Source organism: Emiliania huxleyi, assembly GCF_000372725.1.
Source record: "Emiliania huxleyi CCMP1516 chromosome Unknown EMIHUscaffold_154, whole genome shotgun sequence".
NCBI classification, from domain to species: domain Eukaryota; phylum Haptophyta; order Isochrysidales; family Noelaerhabdaceae; genus Emiliania; species Emiliania huxleyi.
This window is the reverse complement of record NW_005201047.1, coordinates 58,461-68,850: the sequence shown is the minus strand read 5'-3', so window position 1 is coordinate 68,850 and position 10,390 is coordinate 58,461. Positions and strand designations below refer to the sequence as shown.

The window sequence follows — 10,390 nt, the reverse complement described above, 5'->3', positions numbered from 1 at the left end:
CTCTAGTCCAGCCATGTCGCCTGCCAAACTGCTCCTCGAAGACGGCCTCGTACAACCGCTTCACCAGCGGCTTGTCGTCCTTGCCGTTGGTGAAGCTCTTCTTCTCCAGCTCCGCCGCGAAGGCAGACGGCAGCAGCGGAGGGCGCCGGCCGCCGTCCTGGGTGCAGTCGCGCATGAGGCTGAAGAGGTCGTACTCCTTGCCGGCGCGCATATTGCCGAGGTCGAACGAGAGGGCGCCGGACTTGGTTAGGCTCGCCAAGCTCTGCTCGGTGAAGCACCAGCCGCGGTCAAAGTACTTGGCCACGTTGGTGCCCTCGGCCTGGTCCTCCGCCTTGTGGCCGCCCGGGAAGGAGGTCAGCCGCAGCACGTATGTGTACGGGTGGGAGTAGAGCGTGCCGAGGCAGCCCAGCCCCTGCTTGAAGAGCGCGTTCTGCTCCTCGGTGCGCATGACGCCGTTGGCGGGGTCGGGGTGCTGGTGCAGCGAGCCGAAGTCCCAGAAGACGCCGAGCCGCGCCGGGAAGAAGGGAACGCTGAGCAGGGCCTTGAGCGCCCTTGCGACGCGGGAGAGGTTGGCTCCGCGCGGGTCGGGGTGGTCCTTGGTTAGCCACGGGTAGGAGAGCGCGGCGATGGGGAGCACGTCACCCTCCCGCATCGCCTCGACGAGGTCGGCGAGGGAGAGGAAGGCCTCTTTGGGTAGCGCTTGTCGGTGGGTGAGGACGCCGCCCGCCTCGGCGTGACCGATGATCCACTGCGCGTCGAGGAGGTCGACGGCACCGCTCGCGAGGACGGGCTCCAGGTCGCCGCCGTATGCCGTGCGCCACAGCTCCAGCTTCTCCTCGTAGGTCAGGCCCGGCTTGCTCGTGCCGCAGCCCATTGCGAGTTTCGCTGCTTCAAGCCGTGGCGCTCAACAGCGGCAGGAGCTCAACATTTGGCAAGGCCTTGAACTACGCGAGTTTCCGAGAGAGCACGTTGGATGGCGTGTCAAGATCTCTCGAGGTTCTCGAGGTGGATATCCTTTGGCCGCGTTGGGTAGCGATGTCAAGAGAGTGCAGAGTCATCACGACCACGCAAGTTAGATCTAGTTCTTTCGCTCAGTGAGAAGTTGCCCTCTCCCACACGGCAGCGGGCAGGCGAATCGGTCCCGCACCCGGGGATCAGAGTTTTCGGGGATTCGGTTGGGCGCGATTTCTTTTAAAGGCTATCGCGCGATACACACAATTAAGAAAAGCCTTTGCGATTCGAAGCCCGCCTGCAAGTTCTATGCACGTGCGGAACGGGTCATTCCACGCGCGGCCAGTGCACGATCCGAACGCTACCGCGTTATATAATGTGGTAAGCTAAAACGCGTCCAAGTGCTCCAAGTGCGTCGCGTTTACGTCCTGAGACTCCTGTCTCAGCTCTCACCCGCCGAAGAGGCTCGCGAGCAGCCAAACCGGCAGAGACGGCTCGGCAGCCTTCAGCGTGAAGGTCGCGCCGACATTGTACTCGAGATTCACGACGGCGTGCGGCGCATACGGCGGCACGTAGACCGCCTCGCCCGCTCTCTGGACAAAGAGCGCGAGGCGCGGCACCGCAAGCAGCGTCGGGAGCTCGGAGCGGAGCCAGCGATGCGTCGACATGTTGGAGACGCGGCCGTACGTGAACCGGCGGAGCGGGCCGCCGCTCGACGAGCGCGGCGCGACCAGCCACAGCTTGGCACCCGCCGCGAGGTAGTTGAGGGCGCCGGCGTGCCAATGAAGGTACGACCCGGTGAGTGCGGCGCCCGCGTAGAGCCGAGCCACGGTGAGGTCTCTCTCCGCGAGCGATCCCAGCCGCGCGAGCGACGGCAGGGGCAGGTCCCTCGCCAAGAGCCTATGGCGCACACGCACTTGTCGCGGTGTGTGCCCGCTTCGTACTGCGGCCCAGCTGCGGGTCTCGCCTCCACGAGTCGCGTCCTCCCGGACTGCTTGCACCTACGCGGCAGCCGTGGCGCGACCAGCTCTTCGACGTGGGCGACGGGTGCGTGCACGAGCTGCTGCCGGTTACATGCTGTGGACGCTGCGCAGCCTCCCGTTCTTTCCGTTGCTCGCACGGCAGGCTGTGGATGCCGCCGGCTACATGCTGTGGATGCCGCCGGCTACATGTGGATGCCGGCTAGATGTCGGCTACGTCTCGCCATGTGCGTCTGGCCCGCTCTGGGCTCTGAGTGCTCTTTCTCTCGGTAGATTTGGGAGCTCCACCGGGCATCGCTTCGTGAAAGAGGTAGGAGTAGTCGTGCCGCGACGGCCACCGGCAGGGCGCACGCCGGCTGCGCTCGAGCAGAGCGGAAAGCTGCCGACCGCCATGCACGCAGCCTCCGACGGTCGACGCGGGCGAGTGAGCCACCTCGAGGCAGTCGTGCGCGGCGAGCGCACGGCCTAGGTAGACTGGGTCGCGCCAGCGTGTCAGCGCCGGCGAGACGCCAAGCAGCGGCGAGCGGAAGAGGACGGCGGGCCGGTCGTGCCGCGAGTACTCGGTTAGCCTCGACGAGTCGCAACTGCGCGTCGAAGGGCACACCACGAGGCCATCGCCGACCAGGACGCTCCCGCCCAGCGAACCGGATGCCGGACTACCCCCCAGCGCGCGAGCGAGCAGCGCCGCAATCTTGCTGTCGACGAGCGACGATGGTGTGGCATTCGCGGCCTCAGGCATGTCAGGAGAGGCCTGGCAGTGGCCTGGGGAGCCAGGCAAGCCTGGCAGGGTTCTGGCTCCTTCCCAGTAGGGGGCCTGGTCGCGCCAAAGTGGCAGCGACGCGCTGCGGCAGCCTGCTCACTACACCCTGAACAGTATCTTCTGGCTCGCTGCTTTTACTGCAGCCGCCTCCGAGGCCGGCGCTGGCTGCCTCACCTCGCCAGTGCTGTCCAAGCCTGTGAGAGGCGTGTCGGCTCGCCGCCCGCGTCGCCCGCGGCGGGCGCGCGTGGCGTGCCGCTCGCCGGGAGTGCCCAGCAGGCTGTGCAGGGTAGTCTGCCTCACTCAAAGCGCCGCGGCGCGGGGCCGCCGTCGGCGCTGCGCCGCGAACGCTGCCGCTGTGTGCGTCACCATCGCGTCACCACTGTGTCCTCGCTGCGTCGTCGACGCCGCTCGCCGCTCGCCGCTGCCCTGCCCTTCCCTTCCACGTATTATTAATTGCTTGAGGGACAAGTCCTCACCTAATTATTCATCGCCCGAGGTGGCACGTTCTCAATTATTTATTAATTGGTCGAGGCTCTTCACACGTCGTTCCTTCACAGGTGACAAGTCCTCACCTAACTAATTGCTCGAGGCTATTCACACGTCGGCCCTTAACAGATGACAGGTCCTCACTTATTTATTAATTGGTCGAGGCTCTTCACACGTCGGTCCTTCATGGAGGACACGTCCTCACTTATTTGTTAATTGGTCGAGGCTCTTCACACGTCGGTCCTTCACAGTAACACAGATGAAAGTTCGGGGCACTTCACGCGTCGGCACCTCACAGTTGACACGTCCTCATCTAACTATTAATTGTAATCCCGGGTAATCTAGGGTGATGCATCTCGGGTCGTCTCGGGTAATCTCGGGTAATCTCGGGTCATCTCGGGTCATCTCGGGTCATCTCGGGTCATCTCGGGTCATCTCGCACGGTTGCCCGCCCGAGCGCCTAACCACACGTCTGCCCGCCGCTGCGCCCCTACGTACTACTTTTCTGACGTATTCGCCCCCGTTGCATTCCGAATTTCCGTACATACCTCTGACGTATTCGCCACCCCCCTTGTATTTCGTATCTCCGTACGGACTTCTGACGTCGATTCGCCACCCACCTTGTATTCCGTAAGTATTCTCGGAGCGGAAGCTTCGTGCAGGACTGACGAGGGGGGCAACTCGAGTCTACTCTCAACATGACGCTCTAAGACCAGACAGGCCAGAGCGCGCGAGGTGGGTCACTTGGGGCTACGGCCCTCACTCCGAAATAGGTGCGACGCAGTGCTGAGCACGGTACGTGGCGATGCGAGGCGGTGGCGTGGCGTGCCATCAGGCAAACACACACACACACACACACACACACACACACACACACACACACACACACACACACACACACACACACACACACACACTATTAATAATCGGGTAATAATTATTAATTATTAATCATCGGGCGGGGGCGCGGCGCGGCGGCGAGCGGCGCGAGGCGGCGGCGCGGCGAGGCAGCGGGCGACGCAGTGCGGGGCGGCGCGGCGGCGGGTGGTATAATTGTTTATTACTTCATTAATAATGAATTAATAATTGTCGGGCGGCGGCGCGGCGCGGCGACGGGCGGCGCGAGGCGGCGGCGCGGCGCGGCGGCGCGGCGCGGCGGCAGGCGACGCAGGGCGGGGCGGCGCGACCAACTGCACTGGGGAGCTGGGACAGGGCGTGTGCGCCTCTGATCTGTCATGGTCTAGTGGCCGATAGGATCCTCCCTTAGGCAGCGATGGCGGGTCGGGAGAGGCCCGAGTTCTCAGCCCGCCACTTACTGTCAGCCTCTCTGACTGCCCAGGGTCTCACCAAACCACGATGCCGCCCGAGTAGAGGGGGTAAGGTGTGTAGAGTGCGGCTGTGTATGGAACCTCTCTCTCCGTGGATCCCACCTGAGCCCACTCGCGGTGCGAAGGCTCCTAATGCGGCAACTGAGCCCGCAAGGGTGGGTCACTAAGGGGGAGGTTACGTTGGTTGATATGTTGTGTTGTGGCGTAAAGCTGTGCAGCGGCGCAGCGAGCCCTGCCGCGGCTCGTCGTCGAGACTGGTCGGTGGGTGGTGCCTGTAACAGCTGAGGCAGGGAGACTGCCTGTGAGTAGCGCAGCCGCGCGGTCGCCCGAGGAGTTGGGATGATAGTTGATAGGTGGAGAGACCGGTGCGACCGTACCTGGGTATGGCGCAGGCTGGTGGCTAGGGTTAGCTGGGCGCGCACGGCGAGTCCAGTCACATTGCCGCCCCGCAACAGCGATGTGAGTGGTCTCTCAGTGCGCGCTCTGCGTCCCTAGAACGTGGCGTGGCGTTGATGCTGAAGCAATAAAATGGTATACTATATCAGGCAGTGAAGCATTAGTCGTCAATTTTGCAAGCCGGCTTGCAAAGCCGTTCGGAGCGCCTGATTTGAGCGAGTGGAGGCAGGTTCGAGACCTGGTGGGGGGGTTTGGGGGGGTCGCCCGTCGCCCATCGGACCATCAAGGGATCCATCAAATCCATCGAATCTGTCGACATCTGTCGACAGCTGGCGCGGCTCACGCCGGCCGCTGCGCCAGAATTTTTTTTTGTGCTGAGCACAGGGTTGGTTGTGCCGGGCCGCCCCCGCGAGAGAAACTCGTCAGTAAAACTCTCGGGCGGCCCGGCTGTCTGAGGCTGGCACGCAATGGCAAAAGCCCGCGGCTCGTCGCCAAGGAGTTACGAAGTTTTTCGGCAATGCTTGAACAGTGCTTGAAGGGCGGCCTTGCCCCACGTGTCAGATTGGATCTTGCAGCTCGCTCAGCAGACACCGCCGTATCTCCTCCCAGCTCCCCGCCTCCCACACCACGCCAGGGCTGTCTGCGGCGGCCGCGACCTCGCCCTCCTGCGCACCCCGCGCTGCGAGGCACTCCCGCAGCGACGGCGGCAGCGGCGCGATCCGGACGCCAAAACGGCGCGCGATGAGGCGCGCAGAGGCGGACTCGCCGATGATCACCCCAACGTCAGCCTCGAGCATCGCAAGCAGGTCGGTCGGAGAGTCGCCCACGTACACGACTGGCCTCGCGCACACCGCGTCGACGAGGGCAGCGATTCTCGCGCGCTTGGCGGCAGCGCCGGGGACGGGAAGCACGATCGACCCGTCCGGCTGCAACTCGTTGCACCAGAGCTCTAGCGGAGCGGCGAGGGGGGAGAGGGTCGCGCGGATCAGCGGCGGAGACCAGTTGATCGACAGGACCCCGAGCCGGCTCCCGGCCGCGGAGGCCGAGCCGAGAGTGCTTGCGCAGCCGTGGCGCAGCTCTGCGATCGGCGGCGCGGCTGGGTTGGCCGCCCACTCTGCGAGCGTCGGCGCGACGGCGGAGGGAGAGATGCCGGCCAGCACGCCGCTCTCGCCCACGCGGTTCGTCACCTAGAGGCCCGGTCCGGCACTTCTTGCTCCGGAGCACCCGGCCGTCTCTACTTGCTTGTTCTATCTCGGCTGATCGCGGGCTCCAATCTCGGCCGATCTCGGGATCGATCTCGGCCGATCTCGGGCTCGATCTCGGCCGATCTCGGGCTCGATCTCGGCCGATCTCGGGCTCGATCTCGGCCGATCTCGGGCTCGATCGGGCTGTGGGTGCGTCGCCTCGGTCGAGTGGGCGTCTTGCTCCGCGAGGCAGCGCTCCTGGAGTGTGAACACACACCGCCAAGGCGTTGGACGGCCGCACACTGCGTGCACCGAGCGGAGAGAAGGGATGCAAGGCAGGCAGGCAGAGAGGGCGAGCGAGGTGTGTGTGAGAGCGCTCCAGGCCGACGAGGTCGAGCGAGGCCGGCGGAGGCCCGTCGAGGTCGTGACGCGCGTTCACGCGGCGTATGCCGGCGATGTACTCCTCCTCCAGCTCCTTGAAGCGCGCCAGCTTCGCCGCCGCCGCACTCTCCTGCCCAAGGTGGGCGGCCAGCCGTGGCAGCAGACCGATCGTCTCCTTGACGGTGCAGGTGCCGTCAAAGTCGACGACGAGGAAGCCAGGGACGAGGCGTGCCGCCGACGCGACCGTGGAGAGCGCTTGCATGTGTAAAATTTTAGTGGAGCTGTCACTCGCCGCGCGCTGTTGTAGCCAAAGTCTGCACAGCCTTGTGGTTGACAGAACTAGAACGCGCCAGTTCTCTCGAGGTTCTCGAGGTGGATATCCTTGGGCCGCGTTGGGTAGCGAGGATTGGTGTAACCCGAGCCACGGAGGCGTGTTTTCTGACGGCCGACCGTCAGTGCACGGAGTTGCCACTTCTCCGACTGCCCCGGCTAGTTCACGAGTTTCGCGGGAGTGACCCCATGCGTCAAACCCGAGACCTAGCGCGGGTGGGTTGGAGGGGCCTCAGAAAGGCGCGCAAGCACGCCCTACGTCTTCCCCTCCTCCCCATCGGGCCGCATAAGCGGCCACGCCTCGCAGATTCGTTTTCGCGCCTGGGTCAGGCGCGCGGGGCATCCCCCGGGTCGCTCGACCAGCGATCCGAAGAGTGGCCGCTATGCGAGGGAAAGAGCGGAGTATGGGGGGCCACCTGGCTACCGCGAGAGCGACCCAACTCGTCGACATCGTCCGGTGATGGTGCCTCAAAGTCAGCCTCCGGAGGCTATCGTGCGTCGAGCCGGCGGTGGCCGTGACATGTGGTTCCACCACCCCTCGCAGGCTTTGCCTCTGACCGCCACCGTTCCCAGGCTGCCTAATGGGATGGAAAGGAAGGCTCGGCGAGCGTATAGAAGCGTGCTCGACCTCGTCGTGGCAACCTGTACGCTCGGCAGCGCTGGTAGGCGCGATGAGCGTCGTGCCACCTGACCCGAGACGGGTCGCAGGCGTCGTACCGAGCGCGCCGAGACCGTGTCCTGATGCGCTCTGCACGGGTGAGTCACGTCGGCGTCAAAAGAGTGACGTGTGACCTGTCAGAGCCTGATCTCCGATCTCATCGGCGTCGAGTCGCCTTCGGTGGCGACAGCTAGGATGCATCTCCTCCGTCGTTTTTCGCGCGATGGCCCTGGGAAGCTGGCGGTGCACGCGGACGGACCTTGTGTGTGCACGGAACGCTTAAAAAGTGGGTGCTCTACGTCACTTTTTTTGAGTAGATCGTGCCGAGCTGACCGTGACAGCGTTTTTGGTAGTTTTTGATTTTTCCTTGTGAGACTTTTTGCAACTAGTCGTGCGACTGTCTTTGTTTGAAGTGAAAAGTCGAATCAGAGCGGTGTTTGTGCCGCGTCCTGTGCCCCCGAGTTCATATAATAAATCAGAGCGGTGTCGCGCTGTCGGAGCAACATGTCATCTCAGTCCTAGTGTGGACGGTTTTTTTGCGGTATCTTGATATGTATCTCTCCAATATCTGACTGTATCTCCCCGTATCTCCTTGCATCTCCTCGCATCTCCCCGTATCTCCCCGTACATGCCCGTATATGCCCGTATATGCCCGTCTGCCCGTATCTCGTATCTCCTGGTATCTCCCGGTATCTCCCGGTATCCCGCCATATCCCGCCGTATCCCGGCGCGGATACCGCGAAAAAAACCGTCCACACCAAGGATAACATCGCGGCGCGCGACGGAAGGGCACAGCCTTCTTGCAAAAATGGCAGCGCTCCTCGCCGCTCCATGCCGGGGAGCCGGGGCTGAGCACCGACGCCGGTCAGCCAAACGCCCTCTCCCACGCCGCCACCTCCTCCCAGCCGACGACGCGAGGCCCCTCCTCCCGCAGCCGCCTATCCACAGCCGGCGGTGTGAAATGAGTGCCACTTCACCATGCACTTCGCCGCGTGTGCGCGGGCCGCCTCAGCGCGCGCAGCGCCCGCTCCTCCCTCGCCGCCACGGAATCCGCCCTCTGGGTGGCAGAGCTCTGTACAGCCACCGCCGCCGCCGCCGTACGTGCTGCTGCGATGGCACCCCCTGGCAGCTGCGTGCCCTGCAGCCGCCGCGCGCCTCCTCTCGGCGCGCGCATTGCGAGCAACGCCGCCGTCCGCGCTCGAGCCGGCGGCGCCTGCTTGCGCGCGGCCGATGGCGCGCTCGGCTCCGCGCGCCGCTGCCCCCTACTCACACTTGCGGGGCGTTGAGGACATGCTGCTTCACGCTCACAGCACCGCCGCGAGCGGGTGCCAGCGCTCTCCCAGCACCGCCGCCGACGAGCCGTTTGCGCCGGCTGCGCGGCCGACAGCCTGGAGCACGATCTCGCGGCGATGAGGCTGCGCACGGCGCGCAACGGCGCCTCGCTGGGGAAAGTGGAGCGGTGCAGCGTCTGGGGCGGGAGGTGCAGCCGAGAGACGGCCGAGAGACGGCCGAGAGACGCCGAGGTGTGGCCGAGGTATAGCCGAGATACAACCGAGAGATTTCCGACCAGCTCCCTCTAGGGCGGGGGCAGCCTGCCAGGCGGCCGCTGGGTCTGCGGAGAAGCGGCTCGGGTGGCATCCGTAGCCCGGCCACGCGACCTACTCCGTTGAGGGGTGCACTCAGTACAGCAGCCCGGGCGGCACCCGCAGCACCCGGCGATGAGCGGCCGGGTTGCCGCCGTAATAGTCAACGGCGCCGCGCGAGCCCCGCGGGCCGGCACTGGGCTGCAGCGCTCGGTCGGCGGCGCGCATCAGAGCCACGGAGCTCCTCTCTCCGCACGTCCTTATGTACCAAGCATGCACCTGTTCACGCAAACACACAGCCCCTCTTCACACCCGCAGCTGTGAACGGGCCTCGTCTCCCCGCCACGGTGTCGTGGGGTGCACCTCGGTTGCATCTCTGCTGCCAACCGCTGCTTCTCAGGAAGCTGCACCTCGGCTGCCTCTCGGCTGCCTCTCGGCTGCCTCTCGGCTGCCTCTCGGCTGCACCTCGGCTGCACCTCGGCTGCACCTCGGCTGCACCTCGGCTACCTCTCGGCTGCCTCTCGGCTGCCTCTCGGCTGCCTCTCGGCTGTCTCTCGGCTGCATCTCGGCTGCATCTCGGCTGCATCTCGGCTGCACCTCGGGCTGCATCGCCGTCAGGCGGGGAGGAGGGACGCGGAGCTCCCCCGCGTCTGCGGCTGACAGGTCGAGGTCGTCGCCACGGTCCTGCTGCGCCGCGAGCGGCGGCTGCTCGAACCTCCACAGGAGCGGCGGGAAGGCGGGGCGGGCCGAAGCGGACGACGCGGCGTGCGTGTGCAGCCACTCTCCGTACCGCGACCCATTGGGCCCCGACGGCCCGTCGTGCTGCTTCAGGTAGTGCACTGCGATCGACGCGGCGCTTGGAGCGACCCACCCCAGCCCTCCTGCACGGTGGAGGTAGTGGTGGCCCTTCGTCCACGTCATGTCTGCGACGGTCAGGTTGAGACGGCACTGCCCAATCCAGTGCCCGACGGTGCAGTCGCAAGACGTGGAGGCGAAGGTGGTGGCGCGGCTGGTGCCCCGTCGCTTGGCGCAGTTGCCTGCCCGCCGGTTCTCGGCGCGGCCAACCTGAGCAAACTCGACGGCTGTGACATGCGCCAAGCGACTTCTTTGAAGGTTCGGTTTGCATTTGCAGCACGCGCACTGCCCCCTGAAGCTGCCGAGGCTACGTGTGTGTGTGTGTGTGTGTGCGTTGGGGGGGGGGCGGGCTTTCCCTCGGTCCTTACCCCGTGACTCCCGTTGTTCTCCTTCTCTCATTCTCGCTCTCTTTCTTCGCCTCCTCTTCTTTTTCCTCCCTTTTCCTTCATGTCTGTTCCCCCACCTTTCTCCTTTCTCCTGCTCTTCCGCTCCCCTCTT

At 65.0% G+C, this 10,390-nt stretch overlaps 2 protein-coding genes across 2 annotated transcripts; both read right to left on the bottom strand.

Annotated features, from left to right (window-relative positions):
* Window positions 1–5,458: 5,458 nt before the first annotated feature.
* EMIHUDRAFT_229230 (hypothetical protein) lies at window positions 5,459–6,728 on the bottom strand (the record flags this gene model as incomplete). Its single annotated transcript, XM_005786118.1, has 2 exons — window positions 5,459–6,088; window positions 6,474–6,728. The coding sequence occupies 2 exons, from the start codon at window positions 6,726–6,728 to the stop codon at window positions 5,459–5,461; spliced, it is 885 nt and encodes a 294-aa protein (XP_005786175.1).
* Window positions 6,729–7,997: 1,269 nt separating this feature from the next.
* On the bottom strand, window positions 7,998–10,101 carry EMIHUDRAFT_455702 (hypothetical protein). The gene is made up of 6 exons (XM_005786117.1): window positions 9,635–10,101; window positions 9,182–9,316; window positions 9,047–9,112; window positions 8,784–8,842; window positions 8,462–8,716; window positions 7,998–8,392 (listed from the first exon to the last, which is right to left on the bottom strand). Exons 1-6 carry the CDS (start codon window positions 9,956–9,958, stop codon window positions 8,320–8,322), a joined length of 912 nt encoding a protein of 303 aa, XP_005786174.1. The 5' UTR covers window positions 9,959–10,101; the 3' UTR covers window positions 7,998–8,319.
* Window positions 10,102–10,390: the final 289 nt, after the last annotated feature.

Bases quoted from the DNA above. Each gene is read 5' to 3' on its own strand.
- EMIHUDRAFT_455702 (XM_005786117.1), bottom strand. From the start codon at position 9,958: ATGACGTGGACGAAGGGCCACCACTACCTCCACCGTGCAGGAGGGCTG. The intron at 8,843-9,046 runs GCTGCCCCCGCC...ATCGTGCTCCAG, and splicing joins ACCCAGCGGCCGCCTGGCAG to GCTGTCGGCCGCGCAGCCGG. The intron at 8,393-8,461 runs GCGGCCCGCGCA...GGCTGTGGATAG, and splicing joins CGGGCGCTGCGCGCGCTGAG to GCGGCTGCGGGAGGAGGGGC.